Genomic DNA, 27,845 nt, shown 5'->3' with positions numbered 1-27,845 from the left:
GGAAGAAGAAAAGGAAGAGCTGGAAGCTCATTGTGAAGATTTCAGCTTTTCTGAATGTAACAGGCAGAGCTCCAAGAGGGTCCTCAATAATCCCACCTCCTGGTAGCCATGCCCTGCGTCATCCCTCCCCTTGAGGATGGGCAGTCACTGAGCTAAACTGTGCTTGGGTTCCTGACCCGTAGAAACTGTCAGATAATAAATGCTTGTTGTTTTAAGATATTATGTTTTGGGATGATTTGTTATGCAGTCCTAGGTAACTAATACACAGATCTTCTCTGTAAGGTTATTAGATAATATTAATAACGATCATGGGAACTTAATATATGCCAAGTCTTGTGCTGAACACTTAATATGTATGCTCTTATCTGTTCCTCAAATGAAGTCTGTGATGCAGGTTCTATTACTATCTTTAATTTACAGTTGAGAAAAATGAGGCGAAGAGGTTGAGTAACTTGCCCCAGGTCTTGGCAGGACACTGGTGGTGGGATCCGGGAGCCTGTGCTAAAGGTAGAATATAACCTGGGGTGGCTTCGGGCTCCGTCCTCACCTAAAGGCCAGAACTCCTGGCGGTGGACTTCCAGGACTCAATACAGTGGGGTGTGACCGACACACCAACAAGAGGATTTGGGCAGTGGCTCGCCTGGACGCTATCTCTTTAAGGAGAAGAACAAGGTCCTCGAAGAGACCCTGCTGTCTCGTACTCAGGCCTGCCCCATCTGCCCTGTGAATTAGCATGTCTGGCATGGAAGCCCACTCTTCTTGTGGCCAAGAAGAAAGCCCAATCAGGAGCATAAAAGATGACGATTTTTGGAATAAAATGAACAACATCCACCGTGATTACAACTTGTTTTTCAACTTCTCCAAGATGAAATTAAATTGAGTAATTGTTTGCACATTCAGCCACATGACACTACTCTGCGGCAGAGTGTGGCATTTTGAGTATTTAAAACAGCAATAAAGCCTTTTAAGCTTATGTTCCATTTTATCTCATTTATCTGTAGACCTAAAAATGTAACAGAACAGCATGTCTGATGTTTAGGGGAAAGGCTAATGTGTGGGAGCACTATGGATTTAGGCTCTGAAGTCCCCAGGCCTTGGCTAGGAGCTAACTGTGGGTGCAGGATGGTTCTGAGCTGGCTTCGGAATGCAGGGTGGGGCAAAAGTGGGTTTACACAAACAGACTTTCAAACCCAGTGCTTGCACTCTCCCTTTATGTTAATTTAATTCTAGATGGAGGAGAGTCTGCAGACTGAGGCCCAAGCTAAAGCTCAGATATATAAACCATAAATTCTGTCTTCTGAGCCCTGGAGCTCCTCAAGGCCAGAGGCCATACATTCAGTGACACTGACTGTCTGGGAACTGAGACTTGGCAAGGGAGAGCCCGGCTACTGACACCTTTGGGCTCTGGGGACATGTTCATTGGTTTATAACATCTTCACTCTTAGCCCACCTCAGGGCAAGAATCACCCCCTTTGTAGAACACTGAGTCCAGACCACAACCCCCCTCAATGTGACATAGCTGCCCCGCAAACCACGCCACCTGCAAAGGGACACCTGGCCCAATTCTCCCATCGTGAGCAGAGTTAAACAACTGCTCTATTCCTCGCCACTCTCTAAAACAAACAAAAATGATTTCTACTCTATGTGAGCCCATGAACGGAGACTCCTTTGGGGCATCTTTTGGGCAATTTGGGCATCTTTCTCAGCCACGGGCACAGGTAGTCAGTCCAAGACTCCTCAGAGCTGAACAGAAGGGATTGAAGATGGTTTACAGGGGAGGGCAGGAACAGGGGGTAAGAATGGCAGTAATCCCATGGGCAGGTGGGAGGAGCAGGAAGAATATCTGCTGCAAAACTAAGACACCCCCCCCCCATAAACTGTGGAGGCTTATGAAAAGTGTTTGAAAGCACCTTTCAAAGAGAAGCAACCCCCAGAAAGAAGAGAGAGAACTAAGGCCCCACGGAAGGCTATGGGCACACCTGTTCCTCTGGAATGTGACCTGGAGAGATGCTCTTTGGAAAGTACAAGAAACCATCTGAATTCAGTGGAATCCTCAGACTCTCCCCCTGCAAGGGATGGGGTTACCCAGAATGGGGCTGAGGGCAATCCAGTGAAAGAGGGTGACTCCCACCCATCTCCCACCTCCCAGAGCCCTGTGCCCATCCATGAGAAGAGGCTCTGGGGTAGGAGTCTCTCAGTGGCAGGCATTCCCAATGGTACATATCATAAACCTTCTTCCTAGTCATCCACCTAGGAAAGAGCTGGCAGCAGCTCCCAGGGCACAGAGGGATGCCATCTGCCAGAAAGGCTGTACCAGGCGCCTCTTGCCCCTGCATCCGCTGGGGCTTACCTGGGGAGCAGCAGCCAGACTTGGGGGTAGAAACAGACAGCAGATGTGCTCTGGGTGCCCAGGAATAACTTCCTTCCCTCAGGGCTCCCCAGAGGCGCAATCCTGCCACCCAGTCTCCTCTTCAGGGCAGGGGACCAACTCCATGAGCTCCCTGCTCCCTGCCCCTTCCTCTTCCCCTAAAGATGCCAAAGGTCAACACCACCATTTCATCCAGCCCACTGCCATGTCCCTCCAAAAATCTGGAGCACCTGGAACACCTGGCTCCCTAACCAATAAGCTGGGCTCACTCCCAAACCTAACCTCTGCAGCACACCCTAGAGAGGATCCAATCACAGCTGCCCAAGAGGTTCTCTGTGGGGCTGGGCACAGCCAGCCATCCACCTAAGGAGGATTCAGACGCTGCGGGAGCCTCTCTCTCTGCAGCTGCTCATGGTTCATTCCACGCTCAGTCCAGTCGCCTCCACCCGTCCTACAAATACACACGCCTGGACTACAGGTAACAGGCCAAGAGGCGCAGGCCTTCCAAGTGCCCCTTCAAAGTTCTTCTCTGGCAAGACAGCCAGGAAGCCAGGACCCGCCAGCTGCCCTGGAGGCCTGCGCAGCCCCCCGCCTGCCTCGGGCCCCTCGCGGAGGCTCCCGCCCCCGGTACTCACGTCTCGAAAGCGGTTCCAGTGCTTGTCGCGGTCGTACTGGGAGACGGTGCTCAGCCACTGGTCGTTGTCCAGGAAATTGCCGTTGGGGCCCGCGCGCCCCGCGAGCGCTTCCAGGCGCCGGCTCTGGACCTGGAGGAAGCACCACGCGGCGGCCGCCGCGAGCACCGCGATCGCTGGCATCTGCGGGGCCGGGCGCGGGGCGGTGTACGGGTCGAGCACCCCGCCGCCCCGAGGACTGGGCGCCGCCACCGGCCCCAGCGACAGGGCGGGGGTCTCCCGGCGGGCCAGGGGCCATCTCTCGCCCACCCCGGGCGCCTGTCGAGGATCTAGAGACCCGGGGACCCCTCTCGGGAATGGGGGGGACTCAGTTATCAATGAAGAGGCTGCGTCACAGATTAGGGGCTGCTGTCAAACTACAGGGGAGCCCTGCCAGCCGTTCTGTGGGTGCCGCGGACCCCGCTACTCTCAGACGGAGGCTCCAGTGCCCTCCACAAACCGGGAGCCCTGGCCCCGCACGCCGCCTCCCGCGGACGGCGCCCAGAGCTGATAGAGGGGGGCAGCCGGGCTCCGAGCAGCATCCAGGCTCGGGCAGCATGGGGGGCGGGGAAGTACCCGCGACTGGGAGGCTCTCTCCTTGCCCACCCTGCCGCCTCGGCCAGAGGGGTGCGCGGAGACACCCCAGGCCCCCGACCCTGCCAGCCCTAGGTGGTCGCGAGGAGTCCCAACTACGCCAAGTTGGGGCGCGGGGTTTGGCGGGCACGTACCTTGGGGGCTGGCCCGGGTCCCCGCGTCGGAGTCGCCGGAGCTCCGGTGGCGCGGTCGCGAGGGAAGCTCTGGCCTCGCTCCTGCGCTCCTGCCGCCGCCGCCGCCGCCGCCGCACACTCCGGCGCTTTGTGAGCCCGCAGCGCTCCGGCTCCGCTGCTCTCCGCTGGCTCCGCTGCTCTCCGCTGGCTCCGCTGCTCTCCGCTGGCTCCGCTGCTCTCCGCTGGCTCCGCTGCTCTCCGCTGGCTCCGCTGCTCTCCGCTGGCTCCGCTGCTCTCCGCTGGCTCCGACGCGGCGCCCGCTGGCGGAGGAGCCCGAGCGCACGAGCCGAGGCCTCTGGCGACCCCTGGCGGCCGCACGTTGCTGTACCGCAGGACCGGCAGCCCCCCAACCCGGGCCTGGAATGTGGTTATCCACATCCTTAATGCAGGATTGAAACAAGCTTTCAGGCCCAAGCTGGTGAGAGACAGCGGAGGGATTGAGGATGCAAGGCCCAGAAGCCAACCAGCACTGAGGCCGCCCAAGTTAGAATCGCCTTGGGGGGGAGAGGATGGGGCTCCTTAAAATAGGGATTCCAGGTGCACTCCCCAAACTTGAGGAATCCGCATTCTTCAGGTGGGTCTCCCTGAGGTGAGTGAATTTCTGCGCTGCCCATCCCAGGTCCTGCACCCACCGGGTCTCTGCACTCCAGGCCCCATGCCATGCTCACTGCTGTCCAGTCCCTTAAGACAGCCCTCTGGCCTCCATTTCCATCATTTCTACATCCTCGTCCCCAAATTGGCCTGGTGGGTTTACCTGCACTGGAGTCCTTATCTGCTGAACTGGCCTGTTGGGTCTTCCTAAGGGAAGGGAGGGAAAGAGGAAAACTAGACCAGGCTCCAGAGGTAGGACACACAAGCAGGAGGCTGCCCATGCGGTTCATCCCCCAGTCACTTTCCAAATCCTCAGCCATGCCTGGTCCAATAGGGCTGGAAGGGCCCGGCCAGCATGACTCAGTGGTTGAGTGTCAACCTGTGAACCAGGAGGTCACGGTTCGATTCCGGCACATGCCCAGGTTGCAAGCTCAATCCCAATGTGGGGCCTGCAGGAGGCAGCCAATCAGTGATTCTCTCACATCATTGCGGTTTCTCTCTCTCCTTCTCCCTTCCTCTTGGAAATCAATAAAAACATATTTTTAAATAGGGCTGGAAGGGAATTCATGCAGTGCCCCTGTCTGCATACAAGTGACACTTGCTGTCTTTCTCGTGTACAACCACACCCCATTCCATAGACACCTGAGGGCTCTTTTAGAACAAATCTGACACACTCATCCCTCTCCCCTCAGCACACACTTAACGCTCTTCGTCTTGCTCTCCTGATAAAGACCCAATGCCCTGCACCCTTGGCCCCTGCCTGCCTCTGCTGCTGCCTCTCATGCCACTCCCTCCTCCTTCCCTGACAGGCTGGCCTTGGTGTAGACCTGAGTGGAGGTGGACACCCTCCAACACTGGTGCTCACTTCTGCCGGGCCACTGTCCACCCCCACCCCCAGCACAGGCTTCATCAATCCCCCCGCCCCACCCCCTTCTGCCTGCTTATTCATCAGGACCTCTTCCCTGAAGCTCTTGCGACACTATCCTGGAAAGCCCGATGCTTCTCCAGCTGTAAGCTCACTGCACTTGAGCTCACTCCATGTGGATGCTCCCCACCTGGCTGGAGCTCTGTGAGGGCAGAGGCCATGTTTGGCTTGTTTGCTGCTGCTCCCAGTGCCCAGCACCAAGCTCCTAACACAGAGCAAGTGCTCAGAAAATTATTTGATGAATGAATGAATGAATGAATGAATGAATGAATGAATGTCACCACTCGCGATCTGAAACCACACTCCTCAACCAAAATGCCCCAACAAGTGTGATGCGGTCAGTGGTAAGCTGTACTGCAAATAGTTGGATTGTGTGTAGTTTAATGTATAGAAAGTAGCAGATGCTTATCCCAACATTACTCTGACTGATTTACATTCCTAGAGGCATTCTTTTTTATCATTATTATTATTGATTTTAGAACTGACTTGAGAGAGAGAGAGAGAGAGAGAGAGAGAGAGAGACTGATGTGTTGCTCCACTCAGTGAACTCATTGGTTGCTTCTTGTATGTGCTCACAACCTTGGCGTATTGGGACAATGCTCTACCAAACTGAGCTACCTGGCCAAGGCTCCTAGAAGCATTCTTAAATGGGAGAAAAAGGAGTGGAGTCACAGCTATCTATTGGGGACTACACGTCATGCACGGTTTATTTTACCATGGGAATACTTTAGGTATTTCAGCATCATGTTCTGGGTATGTCAGAGCAGGAGAGAGGTTTAGAAATGATGGAGAGAGGATTTTTTTTTTCTGAGAAACCCAAGAGAAGATGTAGTGTCGAGGATTGAGAAAGGTATGTTGAGATGGTTTGGACATACAGAGAGAATGAATGAAAGGAGATAGACAAAACAACTATACAAGAGGAGTGTGGATGGGAGAGTTGGAAGGGGTTGACCTCAGCGAACGTACCTCAATCAGACTGAGGATGTTTTTAGCAAAGGCCAGCTTAGGAGTACCCTAATTAAGTTAATAACAATGTACCTACCTATATAATTTAAGTTTAAAAAATTTGGCTCTCAAAAGAAATTTTAATTGTACTGTTGATATTTGGTTCTGTTGACTAATGAGTTTGCTGACCACTGTCCTAGGACAATGGAAATTAAGGAAAAAATAAACAACTGTACCCCTATGTTCATAGCAGCACAATTTACAATAGCTAAGATTTGGAAACAGCCTACTTGCCCATCAGCAGATGAATGAATTAAAAAACTATGGTACATCTATACAATGGAATACTATGCAACTTTAAAAAAGAAAGAACTCTTACAATTCACAACAGTATATGGATGGACCTGGAGAGCATTATGCTAAATGAAATAAGCCAGATCTCTCTCATATGTGGAATCTAATGAACAACATAAACTGATGAACAAAAATAGACCCAGAGACATAGAAACATTGAACAGACTGTCAAACCTCAGAGGAAAGGCACGGGAGGGTGAAGGGGGCGGAGGGAAGAGATCAACCAATGAGCTCATATGTGTATATGCATTACCCATAGACACAGACAATAGGATGGTGAAGGCATGTGGGGGGAGGAGGAATGAGGGCAATAGGGGAAAATACGGGACCTATGTAATACTTTCAACAATAAAGATTTATAAAATTATATATTAAAACAATAAAAATAGCCCGGTCAGCATAGCCCATTGGTTGAGCATTGACCTATGAACTAGGAGGTCACAGTTAGATTCTCAGTCAGGGCACATGCCTGGGTTGTGGGCTCAATCCCCAGTGTGGTGCGTACAGGAGGCAACCAATCAATGGTTCTCTCTCATCATTGATGTTTCTATCTCTCTCTTCCTCTCTGAAATCAATAAAAATACATTTAAAAACAACAAAAAACCTCTAATAAAAATAAAATATAAAAGCATCTCCTAGCATATCACTTATTAATTATAAAGAGAAAAATACCAACTCTCCAGTAGAGAAACCAGGAAAGTAATATATTAATCAGGTAATTAAAGTTACCATCGCCAATAATAGGACAATTACATCATGTACTCCATGACATAATGCCTGAAGCAATACTATTTAGGAGGCAGAGGGAAGCTAGGTAGACAGGGACAAGACCATGGTAGGGGATGGGGAGAGGAAGTAAAACTAGATGGAGTTACTGAGACACCCTAACTGGGTAGGGCAGGAAGAATGCTAGTGGGAGACATGAGCTTTAAAATGTATGGATGTTGCTAAGATAGGCAGCTTACAGATAACCAATCACAAGGTAGTCTAAGGCAAAATTCTTGAAAGGACCAATCAGAAACTAACGATCATATATACCAAAAAAGGGGGGCGCTCCCCCCCCCCCACCCGTGCACAATGGATACCTGAAGGTCCTGTTGTGGGAGACCAGATCCCTCCCACATGGCTTATAGCCATGTACTGGTAAAAGAAGCCCTGGACACAGGGCTGCTCCTGGAACCACAGCTACACTTTTTCCAGGACTGGCTTCTCCCAGTAAACTTTGGTTCTGCTCTCTGCTTTTGTCCATGACTTCATTCTTTGTTTTTGTGAAACAGTAAACTCAGATTCAACACCCCACATTTGGTTTCATTATTATATAGTATTTGTCAAACATTCATAAATGTAAAGATGCATATTCTGAACCTAATCATGAAGAAACATTTAACAAACTCTGTGGCATATCTGGGTCTTGGTCCTTCCTCCCTTTTTTTCTTGCTTATACAATCCATAAAGCCGATTCTTTGGACTCTTGAAAATTCTTCAAATTACAAAATATCCTTTATTAAATCCCTTGCTGCTCTAATATATTGAATGAATTTTATCTGCAATTGTTTTTCTCTATTTTCAGAAAAAGACATAAAAATAAATTATAAAAAAATACAACACAGTGGGTAAAATAATTAGATGAGAATTTTTCAGTAGTTTTAGAAACCAGATACTGTAAAAAAAAGACAGTTACAGAAATATATGTCACCATTTTAGTTACTGCGAAATTCATAATATATGTACTGAAAGGTTCGGAGTGGGCCGGGGTTGCACACCTATGACATGAGGCCATAATGTATCAAAAGAGATTTTATTCGGGGCACCTGGGTGAAGGTGGGCTGAGACCGAGAAAAGCATCAGTGAAGAGAGCAGGGAGAAATAGGTTTTTATTAGTTTTTGCTGGCTGCAAGCCACTCTGCTGACGTAAGGGTCTGGTCCATTCTTGGTTCCTCCCATGGCAGGTGTCTGCTGGTTATCTGAGCTATACTGTGCTCAAGGCTGCAAGCTTTCTGCAAGATATCTGCTAAACACAATAAGTCTTTCTCTGCCCCATTTTATTCTCTTTAACCCTTTCATTCCCATCTTAAAGGGTATATATAAAGAAAAAGAAGGGGGATGGGGTTGCTGTTTCTCTTTGTCTGCTTCATGCATGGGAGGGGCTGTCGTGGATGCCTAAGGAGTAAATTCAGATTATTTCTTGGAATATAGGCCTGTAGGGTCCCTTTTCTTGGGTAAGGACAAATTGTCTTACTGTCTTAACTAGGACTTGTAATCTTGTTTGTATAAATTTGGTAGCTATTCTGAAAATGTAGGACCTGAAGAGGAGGAGTAGGAGAAATAGTATTAGGGGGCCTGTAAGGGGGTAAAAGCCAGTTAATTTGGGCAGAGCTGCATGTAGGCTGGACCATATGGATTTCTCTATGCTGTCCTGACTGATTTCCTTGAGCCATTGAGTATTCTGTAGAATGTGTTGTGTTCTTTCCTCTATTTGACCTGTACAGTTTAGATAAAAACAGCAGGAGGTATTAGGAATTAAACAAAGCCTTCCCTCTTTGGCTAAAAGATAGTCTAAGGCAGGGGTGGGCAAACTTTTTGACTCGAGGGCCAAATGGATTCTTAAACTGACCGGAGGGCTGGAACAAAAGCATGGATGGAGTGTTTGTGTGAACTAATATAAATTCAAAGTAAACATCATTACATAAAAGGGTACGGTCTTTTTTTTTTTTTTAGTTTTATTCATTTCAAACGGGCCGGATCCGGCCCGCGGGCTGTAGTTTGCCCATGGCTGGTCTAAGGCAATGGTCGGCCAACCGCAGCTCGTGAGCCACATGCGGCTCTTTGGCCCCTTGCGGGTGGCTCTTCCACAAAATACCACGTGTGGGCACGCATGTACAGTGTGATTGAAACTTTGTGGCCCATGTGCAGAAGTCGGTTTACTGCCTGGGCGAGTCTATTTTGAAGAAGTGGTGTTAGAAGAAGTGGGGAGTGTTGGTCTGTCGGTCAGGCGATGGGAGACGTGGCACAGGGGAGGCTCACGTGATTCACGCACAAGTTGAGTGAGCCAGTCGATCAGCAGTCTCATTGTGCAGTGGTTAGTGCTAGTCGCGTCTGCAAATTGCCCGCGGGTGACAAAAGTAAAGTTTATTAAGTTAATTTTAGGGAACGTTGTGGAGTGAAAAAAGATGTAGTGTCGAGGATTGAGAAAGGTATGTTGAGATGTTTTGGACATATAGAGAGGATGAACAAAAGGAGATAGACAAAACAAGTATACAAGACGAGTGTGGGTGAGAGAGTTGGATGGGGTCTACCTCAACGAACGTACCTCAATCAGATTGAGGATGTTTTTAGCAAAGGCCAGCTTAGGAGTACCCTAACTAAGTTAATAATGTACCTACCTATATACTTTAAGTTTAAAAAAATTGGCTCTCAAAAGAAATTTCAATCGTTGTACTGTTGATACTTGGTTCTGTCGACTAATGAGTTTGCCGACCACTGGTCTAGGGTGAGTAGGGAGACCATTTTAGGGATATAAGAGATCTGTGAGATTTAGAAGCACTATGATGGTAAACAAATAGATGTGATTTGAAGAGAAATCCTGTAAATAGCCCTGGAGCCAGAGGTCTGTAATGAGTTAAAAAATATCTTGCACTGTTGGATGGGATAGTCTGTGCCTGGTGGGGGAATGTTGTTACTAATAATCTGCAGGAATGTGGAAGTCTAGGTATATAATTTATTAGTTATTTAGCTGATATGCAAGAGGGGCTATTTTCCAGGAAGGCTAGTGGGAGGGTAGTTATTCTTGGAACGAGTTTTTTGTTTTTTGGTTTTTTTTGTTTTGTTTTTTGTTTGTTTGTTTGTTTGTTTGTTTGTTTTGTGTGTGTGTGTGTTTTCAGTTTTGCCCCTTGCTAAGCATTTGGAGCTTTTTCCCTGGTGAGTTTTTACATTTGTACTTGGCCTATTGTCCTTGCTCTGGGTGTCAGGGATGATGAGGCCTGGGCAATAAAGGAGGTTGGGATGGTATCTAGGGGTGGTATTTTCTGAGTACAAGTGGGGTTTGTAACCTGGTAAAGACAAACTGTTTTATACATTTTAGTATTATTGGGGTAAAAGTTAGAATAATAAGAGTTATGACAAATGGTCTGGTGGAAGGAAAGAGACATTAGTTTTGTAGCCTATTAAGTGAAAAGAGAAGTTAACTAAAAGAGGACATTCTGCCAAGAACAGATGGGGGCCTGAAAGTGGGCCACGTCAGAACAAAGTCTTGCACACAAGATTTATTGTTCAGAGGCAGAATTTCCTTGGGTTATAAATAGTCCATGAGGGCATGGAAAGTACAAGGAAGGGTACACAGCTGCAGGTTGAGAAGGTCTTTGAACAATATAGGAAATTAATAGTTTAATGTATAACTTAGCTCATATGATCTCATAGGCATGCCTGTTTGTCATTGTTACTTGCTGTACTCCCCAATAAAAGCCATGAGAACTTTGGAGGTTTTTTCTACTTGCCTGAGTGAGCAGTAGCCCTCTGCTTCTCTAAACTCAATCCTGCTTGCCGAGCTCATCTCTGTGTCACCGTTCACCTGCAGAACACCTGCAAGTTTGGAGGGCTGTAGTCTAATATATTAAAATGAGGTTTATTCTTAAATTATTTATTTTTAAGTGTCCTTGGTTTAGGGAAGGTAGGATTTACTAGATGGCTGCAGACTGCTGTTTTATTATTTCAGTTTTTCTATTATGCTTGTTCTGGCTTACTGGCCTGTGTCATTTACAATATTTAAACCTTAATTTTCAAATGATGATTAAAAAGTAAACATCCAGCATTTCTTAGATTGACATTGATGAACATTCTCACTTTTAAGAAATATATTTTTAACAAAGCATGACATTATATTAACAGTTTTAAATTTACTTTATAGGTTTTTTGTAATAAAAGCTAAAATTAGGTGAACTTAAAACTCATTGAAATATTTAGATGTTTATCATTTAATATAGTAATGTTTTAAAGTTTTAATTTGCCAAAGACTTTGAAAAATTATGTATAGGCATATGAGACTGCAGAAAAGGTGGGGGAGGAGAGAGCAGGCCTAGTAGTTTGTTCCCAGGCATCTAGCCGCTTGGATTTAAAACTACCATATTTTTCCTTAGAGATAACATGCTAAGGTTTGGGTGATAATGAGTTCAACTTCTGCTAATAGCCAGAAGCGTTAAGTGTTTGTAGTTTTGCAGTAAAGAAAGTTGTTCTTTGGGAAGTTTGTAGTTTTGCAGTAAAGAAAGTTGTTCTTTGGGAAGGGGTGTGTGTGTGAGAAGGCACTGAGGTCAGAGCAGTTTTCAGAGCATTAAAGGGGTGAGAATGCTGGCCTTGGGATCTAAAGGCTCAGTGAGGAGTCCCTTTGCCATGTTACATTATAGAGGAGCTTTGTAAGAAAATTGAAGTTGGGAACTCAGAGGCGAAAGTACCTAGTGAGCCCGAGAAAGAAAAGTATTTCTTGTTTAGAGGAGGGGACAGTGATGAAGAAGATAAGGAGTGTACAGTCTAAGGAATGGCATGGCTTTGTGGGGGTGAGTGAAACTGAAGTAGGTGACTGTTGTTTGGGACAGCTGGGCTTTATGAGGGACTGTCTGTACTGTTTTGGTCAGGCAAGAAGAGTAGATAAGTGGGTATTTAGTAAGATGCAGTGTAGAGGTGAGGTGGCTAAAGACTGTGAGACTAATCTGTCAACCCCTATAATAGAGACTAAGGAGGGACAAGGGTCCCAGTGAATTCGGAGAGGGCAGAATAAGTGGCCCCAGTGTCAATTAAAAAGGATATATGCTTACCTGCCACCACAATCTTACCAGAGGCTCTGTCCTGGTGATGTAATTCTGTGGGGCCTTTTCAAGGCCTGGACAGCTTCTTCAGTGGCCAGTCCCAGGAGGTCTGGGAGCTTCAAAGCAGATCCAGAGGGCAGCCTTGTTGAGGTCAGACCTGGAGGGGCCAGACTGCAGTCTGATTTCCAGTGGCCTTCCTTTCCTCACCTTGGGCAGGGCCCAGGCAGGGGTCTCAGGTTTTGGCAGGACTTGGCCCAGTGTCCTCTCTTGTTGCATTTGAAACATGGGCCTGGAGGAGACTTAGCCCCTGGCTTACTCTTGCTTGGAACCTGCAATTCATTTGGGGTTCGTGAGTGTGGTGGCTAGAAGATGAAAGGCCTTTGCCTTGACCTGATCTCGTCTTTTGGTTTTGAATTTGGGTCTCCTTGTCTCTACTATTAGAGACCTTAAAGGTCATGTTTAAAAGGTCTCCTTGAGGGTTTTTTCCTTCTCAGCTTATAGGGTCAAGATTGGTGTATTTTCTCATGGCCTGTGTAAGACGAGAGGAATACTGCCAGATTTTCATGTCTTTCCTGGGTGACCTTTGCTAATTTTTAATAATTACCTGCTTTGTGGTCTGCGTTTTTCAGTCCTCCTAGGCAGAGAACTGTGTGGTCTTGAGACCTGTGACTTGCTTGTCCTTCCTGATAGATTTACAGTGGGTCTCTGTCAGGGACAGCATCTGCTCCGACTGGGAGAGCAAGGGCCTGCTGGCAGAGGGTATCTGCGTGGCCCTGGGCATGAGCCATATTTGGCGCCAGCAATCTCTCAAAGGGGGCACTTTAAGGCTAGTGCTGGAGTGGGGGGAGGAAGAGAGCCAAAAACTGCTCCAGAGCAGGTGTGAGATGGAATGGTGGTGGTGGGATCCGCTGGGTAGGGTGGCGGACTTTCAGGCTGCTGAGACTGAGGAGCCATAGGCTGGGAGATGGGGGAATGGTTGGTGAGATCAAAAGTAGTGAAGGAAGAGGAGGATTTGATATTCTTTGGGGGCTTAGAGTAAAGAATGAAAAATCTGTGAGGGAGAGCAGCTGTTACAGAGAGAAGGATGTGTCCTTGAGTGTAAAAAAGCCTGGATATATGGGACCTCAGACCAGTTGCCCTGCCTGCGGCAGAATTGTCAAGGTCAGTTAGGATTTGGAAATTGAAAGTGCTGTTTTACTGAGGCCAGAAGTCCTGCGTGAATTCTAGGGTCTGAAGGCTTTTAAGTAGACAGCCCAGGGGTGTGGTGTGGGGAATGCTCGACTGAGAATTCCCCATGGCAACTGGCTTAAGGTCTGCTTTCCGTGAAGTTAAGGCTGAGAAAGGCGTCCTTGTCTCCCCCTAATGTTCACCAGAAACGGAAGCAGCCCTCCCTCCGTGACAGGCGTCCGGTCAGGAGAGTGGGCGAGGGAACTTGATTCCCCCGGGGACTTGTCCTGACCAGCGCTGGATTTCCGTGGGGCTGGCTGAACAGTGTCAAGCCGGAGCCTGGCTCCAAACCCAAAATGATAGGACAGTCCAGACGGAGAAAAACAGACTAAAGCCACTTACCTATGAATGTATGTCTGGTGTTTATGCAGGAGGAGGCAAGGCAAGGAGAGGTCCACTATCCAGTAATGGGCACAACCCAGACCAATGCAGAGGAAGGCGAGGGGAGCCCAAGTAAGTGTCACGAGTTCAGCAGTTCAGCTGTGTAGGAGCGTGGCTGGGGGGGTGGGGGGGGACGAGGAGCGGGGAGGGGGGGGCGGGGGGCTTCCTCGGACACAAGGAGAGCTCAGGAGCCAGATGATCAAGGTCTCTCTGAGTGCCAAGTGGCCTGGTTGCTGGAATCCTGGGATGGCTCTTACCAGATCCCTCACTAGACCTTCCCCGGTGTTTGACACCAAATGAAAGGTTTGAAGCGGGCCAGGGTTGCACACCTATGACATGAGGCCATAATGTATCAAAAGAGATTTTATTCCAGGCACCTGAGTGCAGGTGGGCTGAGACCGAGAAAGGCATCAGCGAAGAGAGCAGGGAGAAATAGGTTTTTATTAATTTTTGCTGGCTGCAAGCCACTCTGCTGACGTAAGGGTCTGGTCCGTTCTTGGTTCCTTCCATGGCAGGTGTCTGCTGGTTATCTGAGCTATGCTGTGCTCAAGGCTGCAAGCTTTCTGCAAGATATCTGCTAAGCACAATAAGTTTTTCTCTGCCCCATTTTATTCTCTTTAACCCTTTCATGTACATCTAAGTGTTTTTTAAAATTTATTTTGAATCATAGTTGACATACAATATCATGTTTGAGTTGTACAATAAAGTCAACATTTATAAATATTATTTTATAGATATGAAATGCATCAATTTATTTCTTCAGCAGATACAGGAAGAAAAGTAGACTGAAGAAGAGAAAAGAAACTTCACCTACTTTTGAAATGATTTACTTCTTTTTAAAATTTTAATTAAAAACAATAAAATACCTAATTACTAAGGTGCTATTTTTCTGCATTTTTAGTCAAAGAAATTTAAAATAAAATAAAATTTGAAAAAATGAGTTGAAATAGATAATTCAGGAACAAAACCAGAAAATAGATATCATATAGCAAAAAAATTGCTGCAAATGGGTCAGCAAACTACAGCCTCTTGGTCAAATGTGGCCTCTTGCTTGTTTTTATAGTTTTATTAGAACATAGCCATGTTCATTTATTTACAGGTCAGGATTTCTCAAATTCAGTATTACTGACATTCAGAACCAGATAATTTTATGAGGGGGAGGGGTACACTATGCATCCTAAGATGTTTAGCAGCATCCCTGGCCTTTACTGAGATCCCAGCAGGATCTCCCTTCACAGTGATAACCAAATATGTCTTGGGACATTGATGAATGTCTCTTGTGGTTGGGGGAAGAGAAAGCAAAATTACCACTGGTTGAGAACCACTGGTTTATGTATTATGGTTATTCATACTACAAAGGTGGAATAGAGACTGTATGACCACAAAGCCTAAAATGTTTACCATCTGGCCCTTCACAGAAAAAGTTTGTTGACCCCTTTTGCCACAAGAAAGGCACAAGATACATACCAAGACCAGAAAACAAACTGCAAAGTATATGACAAAACAATCTCTATAAAGTTTCTACAGATTGCTTAAAAACAACTCCAAGTTTTAAAAAGGAAATAGGTAAAAACAAGCAATTCACAGAAACAAAATCCAAATGACACTGGCAGTTAAAAAATGCAAATCAAAGGCACACCTTTTTTCTTCATCCTTTTAAAAAAAAGGTTCATCCTAGTTAAAACTGTTGGGAATAGAATACATTTCTGTAAAGATTAATGGTGAGTTTCAGAAAATAATAAGGCATCAACTACTATATTTATTGTATTTTAGCTTTTCAGGAGATATTTTTTAGGGAGAGAGGACCAGAATGGCAATAAAAATTCTATCACCTAAACAAACCAGCTCCAGGTCAATTTGACAAATGAATCTAAAGATAATGTTCCAATTAAGAATTTTGTAGGCTTTCTGTCTTCCCAAAACAGATCCTACTTGAAGCTTTAAAAAATTTTGGGACATAAATGTTGAGAGAGATTTAAATATTTTCTGGATTAATGACAATTATTACCATCATTCAGTTATATCAACATTTATCACTTACAGCAAGCAAATCAGTATTTTCAATGTTGCAAAGCAGGAAACCTTTTTTCAGAAACACCAATTATACTAAACCTTCAATATTATATCTGATATTTTAAAAAGTATTTTTTTACAGTGGTGTTGCTGAAATTATCACAATTTAGCTGCTTCCTTTTTTAGAAAGTAAAGGAAAATAAATATGTACCAAATATCCAGGTCACTGGCTTTACTTAACAACTAGAAGCCCGATGCACAAAATTCATGCAAGAGTAGGCCTTCCTTCCCCCGGCTGCCAGCACTGGCTTCCCTCGCAGCCCCAGCTTCATCCAGAAGATTGTCTGGTCTAATTAGCATATTATGCTTTTATTGTTATAGACAGCTAAACAGTTAAAAACAACATTAGATAAAGATACACTTCTATTAAATAACTTTACAACAATTACTTTTAAGGCCAGTTCTGAAAATGTAATCTTTCTGTGTGCCTCCACCAGCTTTGATAAATACACAAACTTGTTATTAAAATAATGCTGAAATCAACCTATTTTAAGTCTCTAAAATATGAACAACTGTCCCTCATACCACACCCAAAGTTAAAAAAAAATACCTTTAAGTCTCCAGCCAAAGACATGGTTGTTGGAAAAACATTAATTTGTCAAGTCCAACATTTACATAGTATCTTGAAGGGAGGGCAATCCTATTCCTTCAACCTCAAGCTCAATGAAGGCAGTGGCCACCTTCTTCTGCATCCCCCTAAAGGACTTAGACCTTAACATTTAGAATAGTTATTGGTTTACAGGGACGCAGGTGGGAGTGTGAACTCCACTTCCTCTTCTATAATCCTTGGTGTTGCCCTCCTTTCCTCTTGCCACCCAAATCAGGTGGCCCAGAATTCATCTTGCCTCCCAAGTCTCCTTTCCTCTTATCCCCCTGGCTGAGTGGCCCTCCTTTCCTCTTGCCCCCCAAGACCCTGCCGGTCTCCCTTTCTTTTGCCCTTTTGGCTCATTTTTCTCCTCTTGGCCGCTTCCTCCTGGTCCTCCTCCCTCATCTGCTTATTGGTGCCCTTGTCACATCCAGCTGAGGCTTTTTTTCTGTTCTGGACTCACAGCATCTCCAAATGGCTCTTTTTCTCTGCTACAAAGTTCCTGAAAAGGGGTTGAAATGTCCTCTTCTTGCTGGGATCAAACCTGCAACCGAAGGAGATGCCCTTGACCATAATGAAACCTGGGATCCTTCAGTCTGAGGGCCAAAGCTCCAGTCACTGAACCAAACTGGCTAGGGCCCAATTGTTGTTCTTAATCCCTTCACCTTTTTCAGCCATTCCCCAAACCTCCTCTCAGGCGACCATCAATCTGTTCTCTGTGTCTGTGAGTTTGTTTCAATTTTGTTTTTCCATATATTTTGTTCTTTAGATTCCACACATAAGTGAAATCATATTGTAGTTGTCTTTCCCTGACTGACTTACTTCACTTAGCATAATACCCACTAGGACCATCCATGCTGTCGCAAATGGCAAGATTATTTATGGCCTAGTAATATTCCATTGTATATGTGTATCACAGCTTTTTTTATCCACTCATTTATTGATGGCACTTGGGTTGCTTCCATATCTTGGCTATTATAAATATTGCTGCAATAAACATAGGGGTGCATATATTCTTTCAAGTTTATATTTTGTATTTCTTTGAATATATACCCAGAAGTGTAATTGCTGGGTCATAAACCAGTCCTTTTAAAATATTTGAGGGAACCTCCACACTGTTTTTCATAGTGGCTGCACCAATCCGCATTCCCGCCAACAGTGCATGAGAGTTTTCTTTCCTTCACATTCTTGCTAGCACTAGTTGTTTATTCATCTTAGCCACTCTGATACATGTGAGGTGGTATCTCATTGTGGCTTTAATTTGCATTTCTTTGATTAGTGATGTTGACATTTTTCATGTCTGTTGGCCATTTGTATGTTTTCTTTGTTGAAGTATCTATTCAGATCCTCTGCCCATTTCTTAATTGAATTGTTTGGAGGTGCTTTTTGGTGTTGAGTTCTTCATAAATTTTGGATATCAACTCCTTATCAGACATATTATTGGAAAATATATTCTTCCATCCAGTAGGTTTTCTTTACATTTTGATGGTTTCTTTTGCTGTGCAGAAGGTTTTCAGTTTGATGCAGTCCAATTTGTGTTTTTTTTCCCTTTGTTTCCCTTGCTCGAGGAGATAGATCACAAAAATTCTGCTAAAAGAAATGTCAGAGAGTTTCCTACCTATGTTTTCTTCTAGGAATTTTAGTTTTGAGCCTTACTTTTGTCTTTTATACACTTTGAGCTTATTCTTGTATATTATGTAAGAAGGTGGTCTAGTTTCATATATATTTTTTGCATGTATCTGCCCATTTTTCCAACAATATTTATTGAATACAGTCTTTACTCCATTTTATGTTCTTGGCTCCTTTATTTAATTTTAATTGACCATATAGGCATGCATTTATTTCTGGGCTATTTATTTTGTCCCATTGATCTATATGTTTCTATGCCAGTACCATGCTCTTTGACTACTATGTGGTCATGCCTAGTAATACTTCAATTCTTCTACAGGTCACACGTCTTAAGATGATATGTACAACTTTTAAGAACAGCCTTATGAAGTAACTATACCAGTGGAGATATAATTTAGTAATCATTTCTCCCCTTTAAAAAATATTGAAATTTTGTTAAATTGTTCACTAATAAGCTTGACATTTAGCTATGACTCAATTAATTTACCACATAATGCATGTTTGCATTAAGTTTACTCAAAATATGTATTATATTCTAAGGTGTGGTGCAAAAGTGTAATCCACGGTATGAATATTCCAAACGTTGAGAATGTCTAATGATTATGAGGTATGTTTAAGTGGACAACTGGAGTGACTTCACAGTAGTCAAATATGCATATGCTGCAATAGTTTCTTGTTTATTACTTTCAGTGGTAAGTTATTTTAGTTTTCAATGTCTAAACACTATATTTACACACTACATTTTTAAAAAAATTTTCAGAGAGAAATAGAAACATCAATGATGAGGGAAAATCATTGATTGGCTGCCTTCTGCATGCCCCCTACTGGGGATGAAGCCCAAAACCTGGGCATGTGCCCTGACCAGAAATTGAACTGTGACATCCTGGTTCATAGGTCAATGTTCAACCACCGAGCCATGCTGGCTGGGCCACTAGTTTATTTTGTTCATTAGATTTCTTGTTCGCTTATTTTGATTTTTAGATTCAATTGTTGATAGATATGTATTTGTTGCCATTTTATTCATATTTTAAAAGATCTTTTCTTCTTTTTTAAAGAATACCCTTCAACATTTTGTGTAATACTGATTTTGTGTTGAGGAACTACTTTAGCTTTTTCTTGTCTGGGAAGTTCTTTATCTGACCTTCAATGTTAAATGATAGCTTTTTGGGGTCGAGTAATCTTTGTTGTAGGTCCTTGTAATTCATCTCTTTGAATATTTCTTGACACTCTCTTCTGGCCTGCAAAATTTCTGTTAAGAAATCAGCTGACAGTTATATGGCGCTCCCTTGTAGGTAACTAACTGCTTTCCTCTTGATGCTTTTAAGATTCTCTCTTTGTCTTTAACCTTTGGCATTTTAATTATGATGTGTCTTGGTATGGGCCTCTTTGGGTTCCTCTGCACTTCCTGGATTTGTAAGTCTATTTCTTTTACCAGGTAGGGGTAGTTTTCTGTCATTATTTCTTCAAATATGTTTTCAATATCTTGTTCTCCCTCATCTCCTTCTGGCACCCTCATGATTTGAATGTTGGTACACTTGAAGTTGTCCCAGAGGCTTCTTACACTGTCTTCATATTTTTGGAATTTTTTTTCTTTTTGCTCTTCTAATTGGGTGTTTTTTGCTTCCTCGTATTCCAAATAGTTGATTTGATTCTCGGAGTCCTCTACTCTATTGCTGAATCTCTGTCCATTATTTCAGTTAGTGAACGCTTAATTTCTTTCTGGTCCTTTTTCATGTCTTTGATGTTCTTACTAAGATCTGTAAAAGTCTCACTAAGATCCTGGAAGCTCTCATGAAGCTCCTTGAGTAACCTTATTGAACTCTGTATCCAGTAAACTGCTTGATTCCATTTCTTTCATTTGTGATATGTCTCCACATTTTGGCAGCTTCCCTGTGTTTGTTTCTATTTATTAAGTAGAGCTGCTATGTCTCCTGGAATTGGTAGAGTGGCCTTGTGTATTAGGTGTCCAGTGGCTCAGCCTCCCCAGTCACCTGAGCTTGGAACTCTAGGTACACCCATGAGTGGACTGTGTGCACAGTCTTGTAGTTAAGCCTTGACTGCTATTGGCATCACTGGGAGGAGTTGATCTCCAGGCCAATTGGCTGTGAGGACCAGTTGTGACTACAATGAAAAAGCTGCTGTGCAGAAAACACCTCTATGACATAAGACAGTGATAGCAAACCTTTTGAGCTCAGCGTGTCAGCATTTTGAAAAACCCTAACTTAACTCTGGTGCCATGTCACATATATAAATTTTTTTGATATTTGCAACCATAGTAAAACAAAGACTTATATTTTTGATATTTATTTTATATACTCAAATGCCATTTAACAAAGAAAAATCAACCAAAACAATGAGTTTGCATGTCATCTCTGACACGCGTGTCATAGGTTCGCCATCACTAACATAGGACTTGCTTCAGTGGGGCTTTGGTGATCACTGTATCTGCTCCTTGAGTGTGTCACTTATGGATATGTAGAGTTGTATTCTGGTGTGGTCTGAAGCTGTCCACCGGGTGTACTGGCTCTAAGGCCTTCAGGGAGGTGCAAAGTCAGCCACTGCCTTGGGCCACTTAGCAGGATGAGATCTGGAAATGGATGCTATTTGTATTGGGCTTAGAAGTGCCCAGGTGAGGCCCAGCTGTGAAGCAAGGCAGGCTGGTGCTAGTGCCAGGTCTTGGCTTTCATCAATAGGTTTGGGGCATGCTGATACCATCTGCAGCTTTTTGAGAGATTTTAGCAGTCTGAAGCCTGAACTAGGACAGGACATTCATATTGAAAAACTGCTGCAAACAGCTTGGGTGGGGCTGCAATTTGGATGGGATCTCAGGGAATCACCAGGGCAAACAGTTTAATCCCTAGAGTGCCAGGGAGAGTGATTGTGCTCCTCCTGTCTTTCACCGAAAGTGCCAGGAGCACTATCAAAGCTTCGAAATGGCGTCCGGTTCTAAGTCTGCTTTGATTAGTGATGACGATATTGCTAAATATGTCAATTTAGTAAAGGTTTCCTTAAGTTTTTGGATATGTAACTTCATTTACTTTCAATTCATAATTTTTTTTCCTAAACTGCTGTAAAATCAGCAAAAATGCCTTGGCAATTTTAGCATAGTTCCTAGGATATTGGTTGGCACTCAAAGGGTTAAGCCAGGCTGATGGAGACACAGATATAGATCTTACCAACCAGCTCTGCAACAGGGGCAATGACCCCTGCAAGTACCCCCATCTGGGATTAAGCTACTCCCAAGTACCTGCCCTGATGCCAGACAATTCAGTCCAATATGTTTCTGGGTCCCCAAAAGCTACCCAGTACTGGAGCTTAGAAGGATTAAGTCTAAGTAAGTTTGTGCACTGGCCCTTTAAAAGGAACACTTGGGTCTCTAGCAACCTCTGTATCATGCATCTCCAATCCCAACTGGTCTTTACAGCCTGTAGTTACCAACTCTGGAACCCTGGACTAGGACCCCTTGCTCCTGATGGGCAGCCTCCTCAGCAACGATCCCCCTCCCAGCTAAAAAAAAAAAAGGGCACACATGGGTATTGGACTAGCCCATTCCATGCCTGTGCCCCTCCTACCAGTCTCAATGTGCTTACTTCTTTACTTCTCTAGTTGAAGGACTTCCATTCAGCTAGCTTTCAGGTGGTCCTGAGTAATGGTTGTTCTATATTTTAGTTGGAATTTTGATGTGGTTATAGGAGCAGTGTGTACTGACACCTATTCGCCATCTTGGGTCTCTTTACACATTACATTTTCAAACAATTGGACAGGTCAGGCCACTTTATTCAGGATAAAAAATTTCTATTACTTTTTTATTAGACTACTAGATTTGACTTGGCATTTTATTTTATTTTTTTAATACATTTTATTGATTTTTTACAGAGAGGAAGAGAGAGGGATAGTTAGAAACATCGACCAGCTGCCTCCTGCACACCTCCCACTGGGGATGTGCCCGCAACCAAGGTACATGCCCTTGACCAGAATCGAACCTGGGACCCCTCAGTCCGCAGGCCGATGCTCTATCCACTGAGCCAAACTGGTGTGGCTTGACTTGGCATTTTAATTTGAATATTCATATACGATGAATACAATGTACTATTTTTTATAGCTGATTTGGATACTTTCCTTACCCAAATTTGGTCAACGGGTTATGATTCTTTGTATATTGAACACTTAGAAGATTTTATCTGTAAGATACTCTGGTAATGGAGGAATAACATGGTGTAGTTCTTTAATTAGTTTTTTCTTGATTCTTACTTGATTCAGGAAAATAATACTTTTCTTGGATTTCAGACAACTATAAAAAGCTGAATATAAACGGGCACACTGCAAAATACTCTAAACACATGTTTCCTATGAATTACCAAATCACAGTTGAATGTGCATATACACATATATGCATATTGTAGTTTGCTTTATTGCATGTCATAGATGTTACATTTTTTTTTGTTTTTACAAATTGAAGGCAAGACTCTCCAAAAGCAAAAGTATCATGACTCACTTTAATGTCATACTCAATATATTGTAGTGCTCTTATACCATACCTGAAATATGTCCAAGGTATTAATATATGTTGAAGAAAGTAATGCTTTTCCACAATTTGTTATACTGTAAAAATATGAATATAAACAATGTCCCATCTTACTAAATAAAGTTGAATAAATGTGTATATTTATAAAAATATTTTTTCCTGAGACTCAAATATATTATGAAAAGTTGAGTATAAACTTATAACAGATATGATGGAGTTTCTTATTTCACACAAGTCCAAGAACAGGGCAGTTCTGAATTGTTTCATCAACTCAACAATGTTAAGGACAAAGGTAATTCCAGCCTATCCCATGCCAATCTGTCTCTTACCCCTCTGGTTGCAAAATGGCCATAATTCCAGGTATCACAGACATATAGACATGCATTCTGTATAAAAGAGGACTATTTTCTCCTATTTTGTTAGGAAAGAAAACTTAACTGAAGCTCACTTGCAGACTTTTGCTCAATTCTCTTATGGCCAGGACTGGTATACATATGCCAAGATGCAAAGCAAACTAGGTAAGCAAGCATCTCGCATTTAGACTTAAGTGGGTGGCAGGTAACCCTAGCAAAGGGAGAATAGTTAATACCAATGAATAGGCAAGCAACAGTATCAGCCACAATAATATTGTCTTATTCCTTTAAATATCCTCCACTTTTGTAGTTATATATCCTCTCTTATTCATGAGATTTTTTCTTTATAGGATACAGTGTTTTTCATTTCAAAAAATGTTTTCAAGTTTTCTTTCATTTTTGGCCCTACAATTATTTTGTTAGAACTTTTCAAGATATGATGGTCAAATACTTATTCATTCATTCTCTTACTCCTTCAATCATCAATGTTTACTGGGAACCTACCAGGAACAGAGAATAGGCAGTGTCAAGTATAGTTAAGTGGGAAAGTATCCTAGCCTTAATTTTTTCTGTTTCCTACACTTATTGAAAGAAGTAAATTTTCCTCAAGTATTGCATTGCTATGTCCTGCAAATTTCAACATGTAGTCTTATCTTTGTCATTCATTACTAATGATAATTTGCCTTTTAATATAAAAATATTTATACAGTTATCTTTTAAATTTCCACATAGAAAAAAATGGATTTAGACTAAGGCTTTGTTATTTTCTAATTATCCAGAACAGAAGCCATAGAGTGTGCCCTATGTCATTTTTTTAAGTTCTTAATATATCATCCAGGTCTTCACCCTGACCTCATAGCTACTCACTTTTATTCTACTGGGGTTCTTTATATTATGAATCTTCTGATGGGACAAAAATATAAGCTATGATAAAAGTTTGCTTTTAATTTTTCTCCAGAAGGAATTACTTACCATTCAATAAAGAAAGACATGAATTAAGATGTTCATAGAGTCACTGAATCCCAAAGGCTTTCCTCTTGTATAATCTCTAATAATACACACTTATGAAAATAAAAACGCTTATTAATAATAAAGGCAGCTCTTATCTAGCAGACTTTCAATACAATACAGACACTGTTCTACAGGATATAATGTAATTACTTAATTTTCACAATGCTACTAAAAATATGGTGCTAATATTACCAATTTGTAAATGAGAAAATTTAGACATAGTTAAGTAATTTGCCATATAAAAAATGAGTTATAGTGGTGAAGGCAAATAAAGACTAAATATTGGTTAAATCTTTTTCCCACTCTGATTTAGTTCAAGTTAATTTTAGAAAATAAGTTTGCAAATCTGAACAAGATTTGGACAGGGTAAACTAATTTTCTACAATTTTAATATTAATATAGCCTTCATCAAGTATGATTATCAGATAAATAACTTGTTAGTTAAAGCAAATTGGTGTCCCACATATATGCCAATTATATTATAAATCCTTTTATTTCCCTTAAAGGTTAATGACCTTGATGTTGAGAAAGGTTTAAATGATTAATGTCTCTAACACATTTGCTGCCTTCACACTTTCCTTACATTCATGAAGGTTTTTGCTTTTGCACCAATTGAACTGATACCAAATAAATTTTAAAACACAAATAAATGCTTCCAATTCCTAACATTTATAAGGTTTCTCATCAGTAACAAATGCTCAATAAATTCTGGCCCTTAAATAAAGACTTTATATATACAGTACAAACTCTGGTATTAAATTGTTATCCTCAAATGCTTTCCCACATTCCTTATAATAACAGGGGGTTTTGTTTGTTTCTATTTTACTAGTATGAACTTCAGATTACAATTAAATTCTGAACTGTCCCTCATGTCTTCATTCATTCCTCTATGCTGCATGAATTTTTTGATGTTGACTAAGGTGTGATCCACGAATAAAGGCTTTTCCACATTGCTTACATTCATAAGGTTTCTCACCAGTGTGAATTTTCTGGTGTCGATAAAGTTCTGAGCCACGACCAAAGGCCTTCCCACATTCCTTACACTCATATGGTTTTTCACCAGTATGACTTCTCTGGTGATGAGTAAGTTCTGACCTTCGTATAAAAGCCTTCTCACATTCCTTACATTTATGGGGTCTCTCACCAGTGTGAATTTTTCTATGTCGAATAAGTTCTGTGCTACAAGTAAAGGCCATTCCACATTCCTTACATTTATAGGGTTTCTCACCACTGTGAGCTCTCTGATGTCGAATAAGTTCTGAGCCACGGCGAAAGGACTTCCCACATTCCTTACATTTATATGGTTTCTCACCAGTATGAACACTCTGATGTCGAATAAGATGTGAATCAGAGATAAAAGCTTTCCCACACTCCTTACATTTATGAGGTTTCTCACCAGTATGAATTCTTTGATGCAGATTCAGCTGTGAGGCACAACTATATGCCTTTCCACATTCCTTACATTCATAGTGTCTTTCACCAGTATGACTTATTTGATGAAGACTAAGTTGTGTATCATAACGAAAAGCTTTACCACATTCCTTACATTTATGGGGTTTCTCACCTGTATGGATTCTCTGATGTCGAAAAAGGTGTGAGGGACGGGTGAAGGCTTTTCCACATTCCTTACATTCATAGTATTTCTCATCTGTATGAATTCTCTGATGTAAATTAAGTTGTGAGGTAGATGGAAATGCCTTCTCACACTCCTTACATTTATAGGGTTTCTCACCAATATGAATCCTTTGATGTTTTGTAAGTTGTGAGCTAGAATGAAAGGCTTTCCCACATTCCTTACATTTATGAGCTTTCTCACCAGTATTAGTGCTCTGAGGTTTAGTAATTTCAGAGTCCTGAATAAAGGCACATTTCTCAGGTTCATTACTTTTTTTTCTTTCATGAATTCTCTGATGCTTAATCAAGTCTGATCTACTATTAAAGGCTTTCTCATAGTCTCCATATTTAGAGCTCTTTTCCTTATTATGACTGTGTTCATGTTGGAGGTGGTATGCTTTGTAACTGAAAGCTTCCTTACATTCCTTGCATTCACACTTCACTCCAGTATGAATTATCTGAGGTAGTCTATTGACTGTACACTGAATAGAAGCAGACCTTTCTTCAGAGGTCATTACCACTGGTTTGAAATGTCCATCCTGTTGTTTCTCCAAGTAGCATTTGATTTCACTATTATCTTTGACCCTAGTGCACACAAGGTTAGAACTTATAGGTCTTTTTGTTATCTTTGGTTGCAATGATTTAATTTCATAACTACCCTCCTTTGGAGATAAATTCTTGGTTTCTCTTCTCGACTCCCAATCTGTAAGATAACAAGAAAATAGGAGGTATTTTTTATTGCAGGAAAAAGGAAAGTTTTTCTAAGGTAGAAATTACAAACTAAAAATAGCAAATAAATAGCTCTTAAGATTGCTTTGCAAAAAAAAAACAAAAAAAAACACCAAACAAACAAACAGGGGGCAGAGGAAAATGAGAATAGAGAAAATAAGGTGAACTTATAGAAGTAGTTCTTTGGAGAAATGTCTATTTACGTCCTTCACCCATTTTTAAATTGAATTGCCTGTCTTCCTTTTGTTAAGTTGTATGAGTTCTTTATATATCTTGGAAATTAACCTTTTGTCAGATGTATCATTGATATATATGTTCTCTCATACAGTGGGATCCCTTTTCATTTTCTTGTTGGTTTCTTTTACTGTGCAGAAGCTTTTTATTTTGATGTAGTCCCATTTGTTTAAATTTTCCTTTGTTTCCCTTGCCCTAGGACAGTGGTCGGCAAACTGCGGCTTGCAAGCCACATGCGGCTCTTTGGCCCCTTGAGTGTGGCCACAAAGTTTCAATTGCACTGTATGTGTGCACCAGCATGTGGTATTTTGTGGAAGAGCCACACTAAAGGGACCGCTGTTTGCCGACCACTGCCCTAGGAGATGTATCAGCAAACATATTGCTATAAGAGATGTCTGAAATTTTGCTACCTATGGTTTTCTCTAGGATTTTTATGGTTTCAGACTTACATTTAAATCTCTTATCCATTTTTAGTTTATTCTTGTGTATGGTGTAAGTTGGTGGTCTAGTTTCATTTTTTTTTTTTTTTTTGCATGTACCTTTCCATTTCTCCCAACACATTTATTGAAGAGATTGTCTTTACTCCACTGTATGTTCTTGCCTCCTTTGTCAAATATTCTCCAAAGATGACATACAGATTAACCAAAGAAATTATATGCATAACCCATGGACATAGAGTGTGGAAGACCTGGGGGTAGAGTGGGGACAGGGTGGAGGGTATCAATGGGGGTAAAAAGGGGACATCTGTAATACTTTCAACAATAATTTTTTTTTATTATTTAAAAAAGTGGTTCTTCACCTCTGGTGAGAAGCTGAATCAGCTGAGGAACTTGTAAAATACAATGTCAAGGAACCATCTAAGATCAACTAAACAAGAATCTAAAGGAGTAGGACATTACAACTAACAGCAAGTCCTCCCATTTCTAGCCTCAAAATATATCCAGATTATGTCTACTTCTACCAGTATCTTTACCACCTATCCAACCATACTAAGATTAACATGCTATCATAATGGGTCTCCCTACTTCCACTGTTGCCTTCCTAATATTCCATACCCAATATAATAA

The 27,845-nt window shown here is 42.5% G+C and overlaps 1 protein-coding gene across 10 annotated transcripts in view; it reads right to left on the bottom strand.

The window, feature by feature from the left end:
- Positions 1 to 22,703: 22,703 nt before the first annotated feature.
- The window catches only part of LOC132217020 (zinc finger protein 568-like), a 28,706-nt gene continuing 23,564 nt past the window's right edge, over positions 22,704 to 27,845 (bottom strand). For 7 of the 10 annotated variants that reach the window (XM_059666909.1, XM_059666904.1, XM_059666906.1 and 4 more), the window contains one exon: positions 22,704 to 26,518. In XM_059666909.1, the coding sequence (XP_059522892.1) occupies positions 25,089 to 26,518 (1,430 nt within the window). In that variant the 3' untranslated portion in view covers positions 22,704 to 25,088. Of the gene's footprint in view, positions 26,519 to 26,584; positions 27,467 to 27,845 lie in introns of those variants that run through there. The other 3 variants (XR_009448834.1, XM_059666910.1, XM_059666911.1) reach the window with 3 other exon arrangements.

This window comes from Myotis daubentonii, chromosome 15, assembly GCF_963259705.1.
Source record: "Myotis daubentonii chromosome 15, mMyoDau2.1, whole genome shotgun sequence".
Classification (NCBI taxonomy): domain Eukaryota; kingdom Metazoa; phylum Chordata; class Mammalia; order Chiroptera; family Vespertilionidae; genus Myotis; species Myotis daubentonii.
The sequence above is the reverse complement of the archived record's forward strand: the minus strand, read 5'-3'. Positions and strand labels throughout refer to the sequence as shown.